This window comes from Vigna umbellata, chromosome 9 (assembly GCF_029865625.1).
Source record: "Vigna umbellata cultivar VRB3 chromosome 9, Vumbellata_1.0, whole genome shotgun sequence".
NCBI classification, from domain to species: domain Eukaryota; kingdom Viridiplantae; phylum Streptophyta; class Magnoliopsida; order Fabales; family Fabaceae; genus Vigna; species Vigna umbellata.
The window spans coordinates 19032194-19045816 of record NC_142173.1 but is presented as its reverse complement, the minus strand read 5'-3'; the positions used below and the strand labels follow the sequence as shown (position 1 = coordinate 19045816).

Here is a 13623-nt window from a genome sequence, read left to right as displayed (position 1 = left end):
GAACTAATGTTGATGATTGGATTAGTTTCAAATAAAGGACTTTTAAACTATTAGGAATACCTTTTAAGAAATCAATTAAAAGAAATCATATTAGGAATACCTTTTAAGAAAATTATTGTAAAAGACAATGAAGTTTGCTGGGCATGTGAAATCTAAGGATCAATATATGTTAACATGTGCATTAACACTTTAGTCACTTATCATACATGATCGATTTTAAATAAATTTAATCTCAAGCTTTAAAGGATGATTATACGATAAGATTGTTTTTTCTTATCCTAATATTTTGTGTTTGATTAGATTCTCTGAGAATAAATGCATCCTGCATGAAGGAGACCGATTATTGGTTGGTTGTTTATTTTTTGCTGTTTGCTTAGAAAATCACGTGGAATGTATGGTCTCCTTTTTACTTTGAATTAGAAGAAAATTTGAAAACATGTTTTTATCAAAAGGGATTGTTACTGTTGCTTAACTAAAACATATACACTAAACAAAGCCTATATTTAGAAATTTGGCCTTTTAGTTGTTAAAAAGAGTTAGAAAGTTGATTTCACTTATCTATTGTAAAATACATACTTCTAATTAATTAATTGAACAGATATGAAATAACTGTAAAACGTTATTCAATCCCCTGTAATAAAAAACATAATAGTTTTATTCTTTTCTATATATAAAAAAGCACACGCACATTTATATATATATATATATATATATATATATATATATATATATATATATATATATATATATATATATATATATATATATAGATCAATTAATGATATGTGCACTTAATTCTCTCTGATAAACACCACTTGTGTTAAATGTGTCATTATTTCAATTCTTTCTGTCTTTTTTGTTTATAGACATTGTAAAATCTTAGAAAAGTGTATTTTAAGAGTTACTATTTTAAAATTACTCTATTATATTTTAATGATAAAATACTTTTATATAAATAGAAAACTCATAGAAGAGTCTCATTAATTAAAATACTCTATTTCTTTAGAAACTCTTCTACGATATCTCTCTCCCTTTTGTCTAAGATTTCTTAAAATCTATTCATATTTTTAAAGATCAAAGATAGTATGATTTCTCCTTGTGGCAAGCTTGTCAAGATCAATTGATCAATTATTTTTTTAAGATAAGTTAGTTTTCAACCCCTTTTCACCATCTTTATTTTATATGGTTACATGCGGGGTTTTCCTGCTTGCATGTGTCCTTGTATTTTGTGTTTATTAAATCTTTATTGATCAATGTCTTCATTGACATGTCAGATCGTTTTGATGTTGTATTTATGTGTAGAAAGGGTACCTGCAAGTTAAGATGCATTTGGTTTTTTGAGTTGTTGATCTTATTGTTAAATTGATGAATGCATGTTGGTGATTGATTTCATGTTGAAAATGAACTTTAACTATTTTGACAAATTGGATTCGTCGTGAGCATGATTGATTTGACTTGTATATGAAATTGAGAAAATCGGTATGAGTTTTCATGTTTAAAACTATTTTAAATCAAATGCATTGAGAAAAAATTACCAATTTGAACAATTGATCAGGTCAAAATTCACTCAGAATCACAAAATACAATTGTTGTAAACTGATACAAAAATGAGTGATATCAAAGTGTGGTTGAGTGTCAGTTTGTGCTATAGGTTGAGCACCACTTTTTGCCAAATACTTTGGCATTTGAGTGTTAGTAGGACACGCCATATTTACACTATAGATATGGAGCAATTTAGTTTCAGGATGTTAAGCTTTAGAAATGTCGTTGAACCCAACGTTTTGAAAAAAGAATAACGCTAAGTGCCAGAATTATTGTTGAGCGCCACTTTTTGTGAAAGGTTTAGCGTTAAGTGTCATCTTTGAGCGCTAGTTTGTATATTGGATCAATTTTTTTCTTTGGATGTTTGAGATAGATTAATAATAAACTTTAGGTATTCAATAAGAGGATTAGTTGAAGTTAACAAAGTTAGATGAACCCAACTCTTGGGTTTTTCCACGAATTCCTAGTTCGTATGTTGTTAAATATAAATGTTGCTAAAATTATTATAAACAAAGATACACTTTTGTTGTTGGATTTCTATTGTTTCAACAAAGTTTGAGTTTGTCATCATAATTAAAGAATGGAAGAACCTAAAAATATTACTTGTTCCCCTTGAAGAAGCACCAAATTTCAACCCTTAGAAGTTACAAACACAACAAAACATAAAGAACTTAAAATGAAAACCAACCTCCGACTAAGGAAGCAAAGTAACCTGTGTATAAAACTTATATACTTGGACTTAGACTCACACTTGGATTTCCAACAATAATTGTTAGTATTATGGAGCTTAATTTAGTCCCACATAGCTTAATACTGTGAGATGTTGTTCTCTATTATAGCTATATAAGCAACTCTATGTAAAGCTTGAAAGATACACCAAAATATAAATATACTATAGTGTAGTCGTGGACGTAGACACGTGGACGTAGACATTTATTTGCCAAACCACTATGTCTAGATGCATAGTCAATTAGTTATTCTATCATAATCTAGAATAATAAGATACTTCACAAATATGCAATTAATAAATTATCATGCAATTAAGAATAATAATAGAATACAAAAGTAATGAGAAAATATATATATTGAATAACAGAAATTACAAAGAATTAAGATACATTACCTCCAACCCTTATGAATAAGGGAGTTAGTTAATCCTATACTAGAAAAAGAATAATGATGAGAATGAGTTTCTACCCCAAAATGAATTTCAACAATGTAAGGCCTTCTATTTATAGATTTTCATAAATACACAACTTGTTTGGTTGAGCCTGAAATTTGTATTTGATTTTATACTTAAAATAAACAACTTTATTGATAACTAATTTTGTTGATATATCTACAAAATATAAACCAAATATTTTTATTTTCCAAATTTATTTAATAAACTCGTAATTATCTAATAAAGGATAAGATACTCAAATTTTCCAAATTATTAAATAAAACCCTTATTAATCTAAATAAATACTAATCAAAATACAAATAAAAGTTAAAAGTTAAAGTATTTATCTTTTCTAAATTTATCTATAAAATCCTAATTACCTAAACAGATAATAATTAAAATACTCGTAAGATATAAAAGTAAACAAAATAAAAAAAAAACATGATAATGTGAATTATCATATCAAAACATAGATTTAATATCAACTTGAGAAGGAGGTTATATGTAATAATTGTTGTAGAATATGGATATAACGAGGATATATGTAACTTACAAACCAATGATGTAATTTACAAAAGCAATGATGTCTCGTGTCTCTAGCTCTTTCGTCTTCACCTTTATAAGTGCCATTTTTCGGTCTCGATTGTTAATCTTGAGTGGTAGGAATACCAATAAAAGTAGGGCTGGTCAAAATTTATTGATCTGTAGTGTAGTGTACTGTAATTAATTATATTATATTATATTAAAAATAACTGAACCATTTTTACTAAAACTTAAATATATTATTTTATGGTTCAGTTTTTAAAAACTCAACTTATAAGATTTTCAGTTAACTGCTAGAACTGTTATCCATCCTCTTTCATTTTCAATTTTTCAATTAATTCCTCTTTCGTTTTCAATTTTTCAATTACTCCTAAAACGTGCCCTAAGCGTTGTCCACGTGAGCGTGAGAGAGAGTTCCACTGCGACCTAGCTTGCGTTTCAACGTTGCCGCCGAAAGAGAGCTCCAAAGATTACGCGCGGCCGCTGCCACCGTGACCCTGTCGACAAAGGAGAGTTCCACTGCGACCTCTACCTCTCTGTGTTGTGTCTCTGCCTGTGCTGCCTGTGCTGCCTGTGCTGCCTGTGCTGCCTGTGCTGCTGTAATTCCCTTCCAAAGTCTCTACTTCCTCCCCTTCCCAATTCTCATATCCTCGTCCTTACTCATGTTCTGTAAAGTAATCCCCTTTCCTTTCTCTCTTTAATTTATACAATTTTTATCTCTTACTTGCAAAAGATTAGAGCTTGAGCATCGTGGGTTAATGGGGTGCCTCATTTGCCTCTTTCTTCAATGCTATATGTATCTCTGAATGTGGGAGTACTTTTTTTTTGTTCAATTATTCAGTGTTTATTGTTTTCTTAATTATTCTCCATTACTTGGGCTCTATAGGGAAGACTTATTATGAATGTTAGTTAGGTCGTGGAGGCTATGGCAGTTGATTATTGGACTTCTTGTGAGGCTTTAGGTTTTATCTTTATGGCAGTTGTTTATTGTTTCTTTGCAGCAGGGTTTGATTTAGTTTCCTGTCATGACTTGTATCTCGTAGAGTTTGTTATGAGTGATTATGTTGTCTCTATTGTTTTTGAAGTCTATAATTTATTATTCATCATTGGATGTGGAAACTTTGGCAGCAGATCTTCAGAACTTTTTATGTGATGATGGACATCTATTTGAATTTAAATGTAGGTTCTGTGTTTGATTACGTCTAGGTGTTGAACTGGTTTGTTTTCATCGTAAACTAATTTCTTTTAAGTTTCCTCTCTATTTGGTTTCTCGGGATTTGATGACTAAGCATAAGGATTCAATTGCCATTTGTTTCTTTGCAGTGGTGTTTTTGTGACTCTTTCACATAAATTTGATGTGATTCTTAGTACACTGAATTAGGACTGTCAAATTTAGGAGTTGTTTGAAATATTTTCATTCATTCCTTTTCAAGACACGCTGCCTAGTCTCTCTGAGATTTCTTTTGTTGATTCAGTATTAAAAATAACTAGAGTGCGGACATGTGATTAAAATAGTTGAAGAGTAGTTGGACTGGCTCAGAACAAGCTAACCTAAGCATCATCAATAAACACAAGGTTTGAATCGTGATTTGTTTCTATGTGATTTGTTTCTTTAAATTGGTGTTTGGATTAATTTATGTAACTCTTGCATCTAGAGAAGCCTGTTAGGAGAGTTTTTTCACTGGGTTATGTAGTTTTAAATTTATGAATATTTCTTATCCTCTGTGTAAAGGAGGAAGAGTGGTTAGTCCTTATCGTAGTTGCCTAACGCCTAAAATAGTGGAAGTGCTTGTTTGTACACAAGATTGGTTAAAAGGAACACCTTTCTCTATACTTTTTGATGAGGATCCTAAAGAACTTGATAAATTTGAGCAAGGTGAGATTATATGACAAACTTATATACTTTTTAATTTATATTTTAAGTGTTCAAAAATTATGAAATATTTTATTTTATTTTTGTAGAGATAACCTCTCAAGATGAAGTGGGACCTTCAAGTGCTGCTATTAATTTGGATGATTGAAGCTTTGCCACAATTTGTTAGTTATCTATTTTTATTTACAAATGCTGTTATTTAATTTACAAGTAAATATATTTGTATGTCCAGTAATAAGCTTTAATCATTTCCAGAATTCACTAGCAATACGCATGCGTCATATTTACTTGTAAATGCGAATTTTTCAATTTCTTAATCTGGACATTGCTGGCTATAACTTTTTTATCCTTGGTTCTTCACATCATCTTTACTTAGCAAATTGGGAATTCGAATATCTTGTGCATATGAATATATCAGATACGATTGCTATTGATGTTAAAGGTTTTTGTTTTGTGCAGTTTTTGCTTTTGAGCTTTAATTCTTCCTTTCTTGTTTTTGGATTTATAACCCTCAACGTTTAGAACCTAGTTTTCTCATGTTCCAATCATTTTGAATATATCAGACTTACTTGAACTTGTTTAAAGGGAAATAAATGGGAGATATTAACATTTGGAGTGTCTTGTGTTCTTTTATTGAGGTTAATCAGGTTATATTAATATGTTACAGTCTGTTAATTCCATATTTTAGTGTCTTTTTTGAGTTATGGTAATTCCAGGCTAAGTTAAGGTGTTATAATTCAAAGACCAAAATGATGGTTTTCTTTTTCAGTTGTATGGAGATGTCTGTTGTGTGACAGCATATCAACTCTGCTTGATTCTTTAGACAATGTGATGATTATTTACATCAAGTCTATGGTTGAAGATGATGACAAGGAAGTGGTTGCTCAAACATGCACTAGTCTGGCTGATATCATCATAGATTATGGTTTTGCAACTCTTGAGCCTTGTAAGCATATAATTATTTTACCAATTTGTAAGAGTCATTTTGCTGGTGAACTGATGGTAATGTTGAGATTTCTATACTTGCAGACTTGACACAGCTTGTTGATGCAACTTCATTGTTGCCTCGGGAGCATTCTGCTTGGCAATAGAGTCAGACACTGAAATCTCGCACTGCTTTGTCTTTTGAGAAAGATGATCTGCGTTAGAAGAATGTCTCTTATGCCATCATCATCATACCATATCTTCTGAATACTAGTTTTGAAACTGATTGCCTATTACAGATATATCTTTCTTGTTTTGACACGTTATCTTTCCAAACATTTTTAACGTCTCTAGTTTTCTAAAGGCTAGGAATTGGCATAGCTTACTAGAATACTAGTTTAAAGTGAATGCATATATAGATTGATGTTAGTAATCACATATCAAACTTACTATTTATTTGTGCAGGGATTTAATGTTATGTTAGTATTGTTTGTCTTGATCTTAGTATTGATTGATACTCGTGTGTAGGTTTCTTGTTTTTGAAGCAGATTAGAAAATTAGCCAAGGCCCTACTTATTGCAGCAGGGAATTTTGCTCTAATTTCCTGTTTATTGGACTTGAGCAATTGAATCTGTTGTCCACTTCCCAATTGAAAGGTCCATATATAGTTAGTAGTTCAGTTCAGTTTAAAATTAGTATAGTTAGTAGTTCAGTTCAGTTTAAAATTAGTATAGTTAGTAGTTCAGTTCAGTTTATATTGTAGTTTAGTACAATTTAGTACAGTACAGTTCAGTACAGTTTGATAAAACAAAAAACAGTTCAGTTTGTTTGAACTGTTTTACAGTTCAGTTTAGACAAATTAGTTTTTAGTTCAGTACAGTTTTTAGTAGTGCAATGCAGTTCAGTTCCATTTGCCCAGCCCTAAATAAAAGGTATTTTAATAATTAAGTCAGCGCTTAGTCAAGAGATAAATTCAATTAAAAAAAATGCACTTTTTACCTGGTGTACACCTATTTATACTATTTGTATCATAGAGTATTAAGACGTGTGTCATACGGTCTGTCTTGGGACCAAGCATCACCCAGGCCGAACAACAGGCCATCCACCCAGGACGTTATCCCAAGTTGTCCAGTCAGGTTGTTGTTTCAGGCTATCTTCTCAAGTCATCTTCTGAGACCGTCCACCTAGGTCGTTCTCACAAGCCGTCTAACTAGGTCGTGTCCAGTATAACCTAATAATATGGTCAGATTATCAGTGGTAATGACTCATTAAACTTCTAATGCAGATTAAGGTGTAATTGAGCCGTTATTAAGCAAGCGAAAGGTAAAGACCCCTCGCAACTAGTAAAAATAAAGGTTTCAGGTATGACTTTTAGGATCATTGTGCACAATATATGCATCACTTGTTGTACTAACCATTTGATTACATTACTGACTTGAGCTTTAGATTACCTTTGACAGGTACTTACCCACACAGCCTGGACAAGAAGGAGGGAGAGCGAACAACGTGACTTGGATCATAAAGAACCACTAAGTCCATTCGGTCTTCAAGACAACTTGGAGTACTTTTAGTAAGGACTTGAACCCCATTCCATACCCAAAACACTATTTTTTTATTGTTCCTTTAATATGTTTGAGAAGAGGCACAAGTTTAACTTAATCATGATTTAGGGTGTGCTTTGGGTTTAATCCTTGTTTAGCCATGCTCAGGTGCTAATTCTGCATTAGTTGGGTTGTCGGCTCATGAGGATGACCTTATGTCAAAAAACTTTCAACAGAAATTATCAATGAAGAGAAGTCGAGTAATGCCTTTAACCCTAGACTTAGGTAAGCTCACTCTTCTTAATTTTCACTTAAAATATAATATAATTCTTTAGTTTGTTTGAAATATATTTTCATTATTGAAGTAAAAGTATATCTAATAAACTAGCATATGAACTATTTAAAATGTATTTGTAAATAGTTGAATGTGTGCTCAATCTGTCATCATAGCTTTTAAATGCAGACAAACTTTCTTGTTGAATGAGAAAAAAAAGTTGATGAACTGCTCAATAGACTAAAGAATATATATATATATATATATATATATATATATATATATATATATATATATATATATATATATATATATATAATGCAATCTATTCCTTCCACTTTTGTGCAAACTAAAAATTAAAAAAATGGTGAAATGTTATCCACATTTACTCAAACATGATAAAACCCAATCAGTTGTCTATCTATTTATATGGCAATTAAGAAAAGAAAAAAAAAATATGCTAACATCTCCCTGGAAAATTTCACTGCTAAATCTTTGTGATGAACTTCCATTCATTGACAGAAGTGGGGATTAAAACTCAACACATCATCTAAAGAATCCATTTTTTTATAAATACTTGTTTTTATTAGCAAAATAAGTAATTCCCATGTTGCCTTATTACGCATCTCATGTCAAGAGATGAGTGTCATTGGCAAATAATCAAACCCAACCACACATTACAAGAAACTTATCAAATGTGAAATATGCAGACTGTGTATTAGAAGACAAGACATGATTAGGTTACAAATCTGGCAAGTGAGGTTCATTTGGTTAGAACATTTATCAAGAGAAGTGAGTAGGATGTACAAATGAGTGTGGATTCCTGTATGGGCGTGGCACCTTGTTGAAAATAGTTCTCACAAGCTCAACATAAAATGGAAATTGCATCAGTGCATAGATAGTGATCGGAAACCAAGTGGCAACATAAACAGGGAGGAGTATCGTATTGTACTTTTCATTGAGCACAAAGAAATGTGCAGCCCAAAAGGAAACGAGCATTGAAGCAACGGATGCAAAAAGAGAACCTAAGCCAAAAATAAGCTTCAAGGGCAAGCTGAGGCGGAAATGTTGAACCTGTTTTGGAGAAGTGAGTATGGCGAGGAACATTACCAGTGCGGTGATGGAGAAGCCAAGTCCTATAAGGGAAGCAATGGAAAATACATCAAACTCAGGTTTGCCACCTAAGATAGGTTTTCCCTTCTCGGTGCTGCCGGGGACCGTGGTCGATGTTGCGAAGGAGATGCCGGCGATGAGAGCTGCCACAACTGAGCCAGAATTGGATAAGTCCTTTAGGGCCTCTGAGCAATCTTTCACTTTCTGAATGTGTTCCAGCTCATAGATTTCCCATGCAGTTTTATCATCTTTGTTGCGTCTGTAAATGAATTCTTTCGGCACTAGACCACTGATGTACTGCTCCATGCATAATACAATTATTGTGTATACGGTGAAAGATATCGAAAGATATAATTTATAAATACATACATATATATACATACATACCTGATACCACTTGATATCCCATATCATTTGCATGGTAGTACCAGCTCTTTGGTTGCTTGATGTACCAGCTGCTAAGTGTAACACGGTGTTCTCTCTGTTATCCCTTTCTAAAATTAAGCTATCAAAAGTTTCCTTTTCCAAAATGTTACGTAACATCTCAACAACAGTTACTTGCTTATTCTTCACTGCCACAAGCAATACATTTTCACTTTTAGGGCTAGTTTCATATACGACACTTGATATTTTAGTTCTAAGTTCAGACACAATTTCCGTAATGCCGTTTCTTGCTGCTGTCAAATATGCAGACAACCTTTCCTCCTTTGTTTTTGCAGATTCCAGCGTCCGATTGAGAACTGACAAGGATACACTCAACTGTTTAGGATTTGTTATATAAAACAGATAAAAGTACTTGTCCAAATTACTATTTTTTTAATTTTGTTTTTTACAGATAAATGTCTATAAATAGTCTTATATTAACAGAAATTACCCTTGATCAATTTAATTTCTGTATCAAAACCCAGCCTATAAAAGTTGTGTCAATTGTAAGTAATAAAGCTAAGATGGTTTAATTTTAAAACATTTTTATCTAGTATTATATTGACAAATAGTTAAAAAATGACATCATATTTTCCTTCTTTTTGTAAATTTTAAAAAATGTGCAAATATTTGTAATTTATTTTTCGAGTATCTTAAATAAAACTTTCAAAAAATAGGCAGAGGGTTCTTGTTGTGTTTTCTGCCGCTGCCGCCATCGAAAAAGGTTGTCGTAGTTGTTGTTTACTGTTCTTTTGAGAGGTCCTCCGAGTTAGCTGCCACTATGATCATCAAGATAAGTTTTGATATATCTGATGCTCGTGTTTGTAGGATCTTTTTGTTTGGTTTTGGTTGTTAAATACGATTGTTTAAAGAGTTGGTAATTGGTTGTAAACTTTAGAAGGTCCGTAATTGAGTAGAACCTTGTGCTTGTCCTCCTCATGTTTTGGGTGAGTGATCCATAGATGAGTACATGGTTTGTCTCATGGAAGTCATAATCACCATGAATCTGTTGGAACAGAGCAAGAACACAAACAACACCGAACGACCAAGCCCTTTGCACCGAACGATCAAGGAGATGAGTAGAGAAAGAAAGAGTAAAACTCAAATGCACAAAAATTTTCGTATATTCACACTGATCTCAAAATCAACTATTTACAAGTACAGAGGTCCAATATTTATAAAATGAAAAGCAACTATCAAGGACAGTTAATCAACCGCTGTTCTGGCCAACTAACTAACTAACACTCGGCTTAACTCTAACACTCCCCTCTAAGCCGCGCACTTAGAGGTAGCACCCATCCTTGCCAGCCTATCTCGCGCACCACGTTGAGACCGAACGATGTTTTTGGGACTCATAGAACTCACACTTGCCAGTCCATTGAGCAACTCTTCCTGTCAATCACGTGACGAAGGCAGATGCCAACTTACGCGAGCTGTGCGACCAAGACCGAACAGTTCGAAAGAGCGACTGAGTGACATGACCAAACGGTTTGAGTGCAGTTGCTAGTTTGACGCTCTTGAGTGACGCCTCGCTCAGTTGAATGAATGTTGTGGTCGGGTGTGGTTGAATGACGTGACCGAACGATATTCGCCATGTCTCAGTTCTCTTGTGACTCCTAGACTGAATGACGTGACCGAACGGTGTTCGCCATGTCTCGGTTCACCAGTGACTCCCCATGCTTCTTTGGCAGCATTCCCTTCAACGCTTTTCTTCTTCTTCCTAATTGGAATGCCAACTAGCTTCCAGATTCCATTCTTCCTAACTGAATCAACTTCTTCTCTCATTGCATCATTCCACACGGATTTCTTCAAGGCCTCGGTTTGACCAATCGGTTTTGCGCCTGCTATATTCAAGGCTTCTGCTTGACCAAACGGTTCTACACCTACAAACATAGCTACGTGCACCGGATCTTCCTCATTACCAGTCTGTGTATCAGTATTCATCTTGCCAGGTTCTTCAGACATTGCAAACTTCACTAGGTTGATCTGAAATGTTTTATCCTTCGAGATCTTGCTCCTCAAGATCAGGTTTTTCTTTTTATCAATCACTTCAATCTTATTGAAGCCTCTCATTACTACCGTAAAACCCTTTTGAATTAAGTGGCCAATACTCAGAAGATTGTACCTTATTGCAGGCACAAACAACACACCAGTTAGAATGGAACGCGAGCCATTCTTCCTTCTGATAACAACATCACCAACTCCTTGTACCTTTGAAGTGTTGTCATCAACAAATTTCACCATACTCTTCTTGGTTTTATCAAAATTTACCAACCATTCTCTATGGCAAGTCATGTGATTCGAACATCCCGAATCCAAATACCACAGTTTATCTTGAGAATGTGAACTTACTTTAGATGTAGTCGTCATCAATATGATGGGTTCTTCTGAATCAGACTCCACTTGAGCTGCGTAGGCCTCCTTTCTGATAGGCGACACTCCGAGGAGAAGACGAAACTTGAGAGATTTGGACTCCTCGAGGCATCCTTACATCGATGCGCAGCGAAAAGAAGCAGAGGAAGCAAATGAAGCAGCGGAAACAACAGAAGAACTAAGAACCCTAGGTTTGGAGGATTAATCGGTGAAAACCTAGGGTTTGAGGCGGAAGCGGCTTTGAACGGTGGAGAAGTGATTTAATCGGCGAGAAAGGTGAGGTTCTACGATGACAGTGTGGTTCATGGTGGAAGAGCTCTCTCTCGAGAGTGAAGTAGATGAAGATTCGCGAAATGAAGATGTAGTGTTGTGCTGATGGAAACTCGCGAGGAATAAGCTCGCGTGGCAGCGATGGAGTAGTCAATCCACGCGGCTGGTGCATAGTGGAGAAACCAATGATTACGTGGAGGTAAGAGAGTTCGGAGTGTAAATGGAAAATGAAAGATGAAGTGTGAATGGAAGGTGGCTAGAGGAGATCCTTTGGGATTCTCTAGCTTTGACTTTCAAGGAAATTAATTTCTAGAGTTCTCTCTACAGAAAGTTTAATTCATTATTCTCAAAAGTATCTTACAAGAGGTGGTGACATGTCTATATATAGGACTAAAAGTCCCTCCTATCTAGCACATGCCTAGCACCTTTTACACATGTTTTAATAAAAGTAAAAGAAATCCTACACTGAACTAATTGGGCTTGGGCCCCGTCTATCACTTTCCTTGACTCTTCTTCTGTTCTTCCTTTTCAACATAGCACTCACTAGCATAATGCCCATACCTATGACAATTAAAACACTCAATATTCCTCTTGTCCTTCTTGTGGAAATTCTTCTCATATTTGGCTTCCTCCTCTGTTGAAGACTCATTCTGGTCATCTTTGTTCCTATCTTTTCTCCGCTTCCCTTTACCATGTTTCCCTTTCCATTTCTTGGTTGTCTTCTTCTCTTCATTTTTGACGTGTTGAATTTTCAATGCCTACTCATCGATTTTTATAGGATTTCTTTCCCACATCCTCATTTCATACGCCTCCAGAGAGCTTTGCAGTTCCTTTATCTTGAGTTTTTCAAGATCTCTAGACTCCTCTATTGCCACCACAATATGATCAAAGTTGGAGGCAATGACCGCATGATTTTCTCAATTACCATGAGATCAGTAACAGTGTCACCACAACTTTTCATCTGGTTAGCAATTGAGAGTATTTTATTGAAAAACTCACTCACCTTATCACCATCCTCCATCAGTAGGTGCTCGTACTGTCTCCTCAACACCTGAAGCTTTACCTTCTTCACTTTTTCCCCTCTGGCATGGCAGCCCACCAAGATGTTCCATGTTTCTCTTGCTGAAGCCGCATTTTGTATCTTCTCAAAATGCATATCGTCCACACACTAATGGATAATCAACAAGGCTCTATCATCTTTCCTCTTAAACTCCTCTTTCTCTGTGCCGCGCAAATCAGACGCAACAATCACTCCCTTCATCACGCTGCTGACATCTTGAACACGAAACAAGACTCGCGTTTGTGTGCTTCACCTACTCCAGTTCTTGTCTGTGAGAACAGGTAGATTAACGGACATATCTCTGCTGGTCATTCTTTACACCCTTGATCTTTCACCAAGAAACACAGTCTTGATCTTCTTCTCGCTTCAATCACCTTTCCGCCAAGCCTCCGCCAAGCCCTTGATATTTTTGAAGCTCCCAAGTCACGAACTTGAAGCTTTGGATACCACTGTTGGAACAGAAGAAGAACACTGCAACATAGACGACTGAGAACGACCCAACAAGAACACGAACAACACCGAACG

General features: G+C 34.7%; 1 protein-coding gene, 1 long non-coding RNA gene and 1 pseudogene across 4 annotated transcripts; 1 reads left to right on the top strand and 2 right to left on the bottom strand.

Annotated features, from left to right (window-relative positions):
* Window positions 1–3381: 3381 nt before the first annotated feature.
* LOC148192800 (uncharacterized) lies at window positions 3382–6541 on the top strand. 3 transcript variants are annotated; one of them, XR_015782015.1, is made up of 4 exons: window positions 3382–3921; window positions 4723–5284; window positions 5890–6066; window positions 6150–6541. It is a non-coding gene; the product is annotated as an uncharacterized LOC148192800 (long non-coding RNA). The 3 variants fall into 3 exon arrangements; XR_015782014.1 differs by having other exon boundaries at window positions 3389–5123; window positions 5210–5284; XR_015782013.1 differs by having other exon boundaries at window positions 3395–5284.
* A 1880-nt stretch (window positions 6542–8421) lies between these two features.
* Window positions 8422–12210, bottom strand: LOC148192799 (uncharacterized). Its single transcript, XM_088099290.1, has 3 exons — window positions 11985–12210; window positions 11060–11881; window positions 8422–9712 (listed from the first exon to the last, which is right to left on the bottom strand). The coding sequence occupies exons 1-3, from the start codon at window positions 12208–12210 to the stop codon at window positions 8643–8645; spliced, it is 2118 nt and encodes a 705-aa protein (XP_087955416.1). The 3' UTR covers window positions 8422–8642.
* Window positions 12211–12508: 298 nt separating this feature from the next.
* Window positions 12509–13410, bottom strand: LOC148192798 (uncharacterized; annotated as a pseudogene).
* Window positions 13411–13623: the final 213 nt, after the last annotated feature.

Bases quoted from the DNA above. Each gene is read 5' to 3' on its own strand.
- LOC148192799 (XM_088099290.1), bottom strand. From the start codon at position 12,210: ATGCACCAGCCGCGTGGATTGACTACTCCATCGCTGCCACGCGAGCTT. The intron at 11,882-11,984 runs GTTTTCACCGAT...CATCGATGTAAG, and splicing joins GCTTCCGCCTCAAACCCTAG to GATGCCTCGAGGAGTCCAAA. The intron at 9,713-11,059 runs GTGAACCGAGAC...TATCCTTGTCAG, and splicing joins AGAAGCATGGGGAGTCACTG to TTCTCAATCGGACGCTGGAA.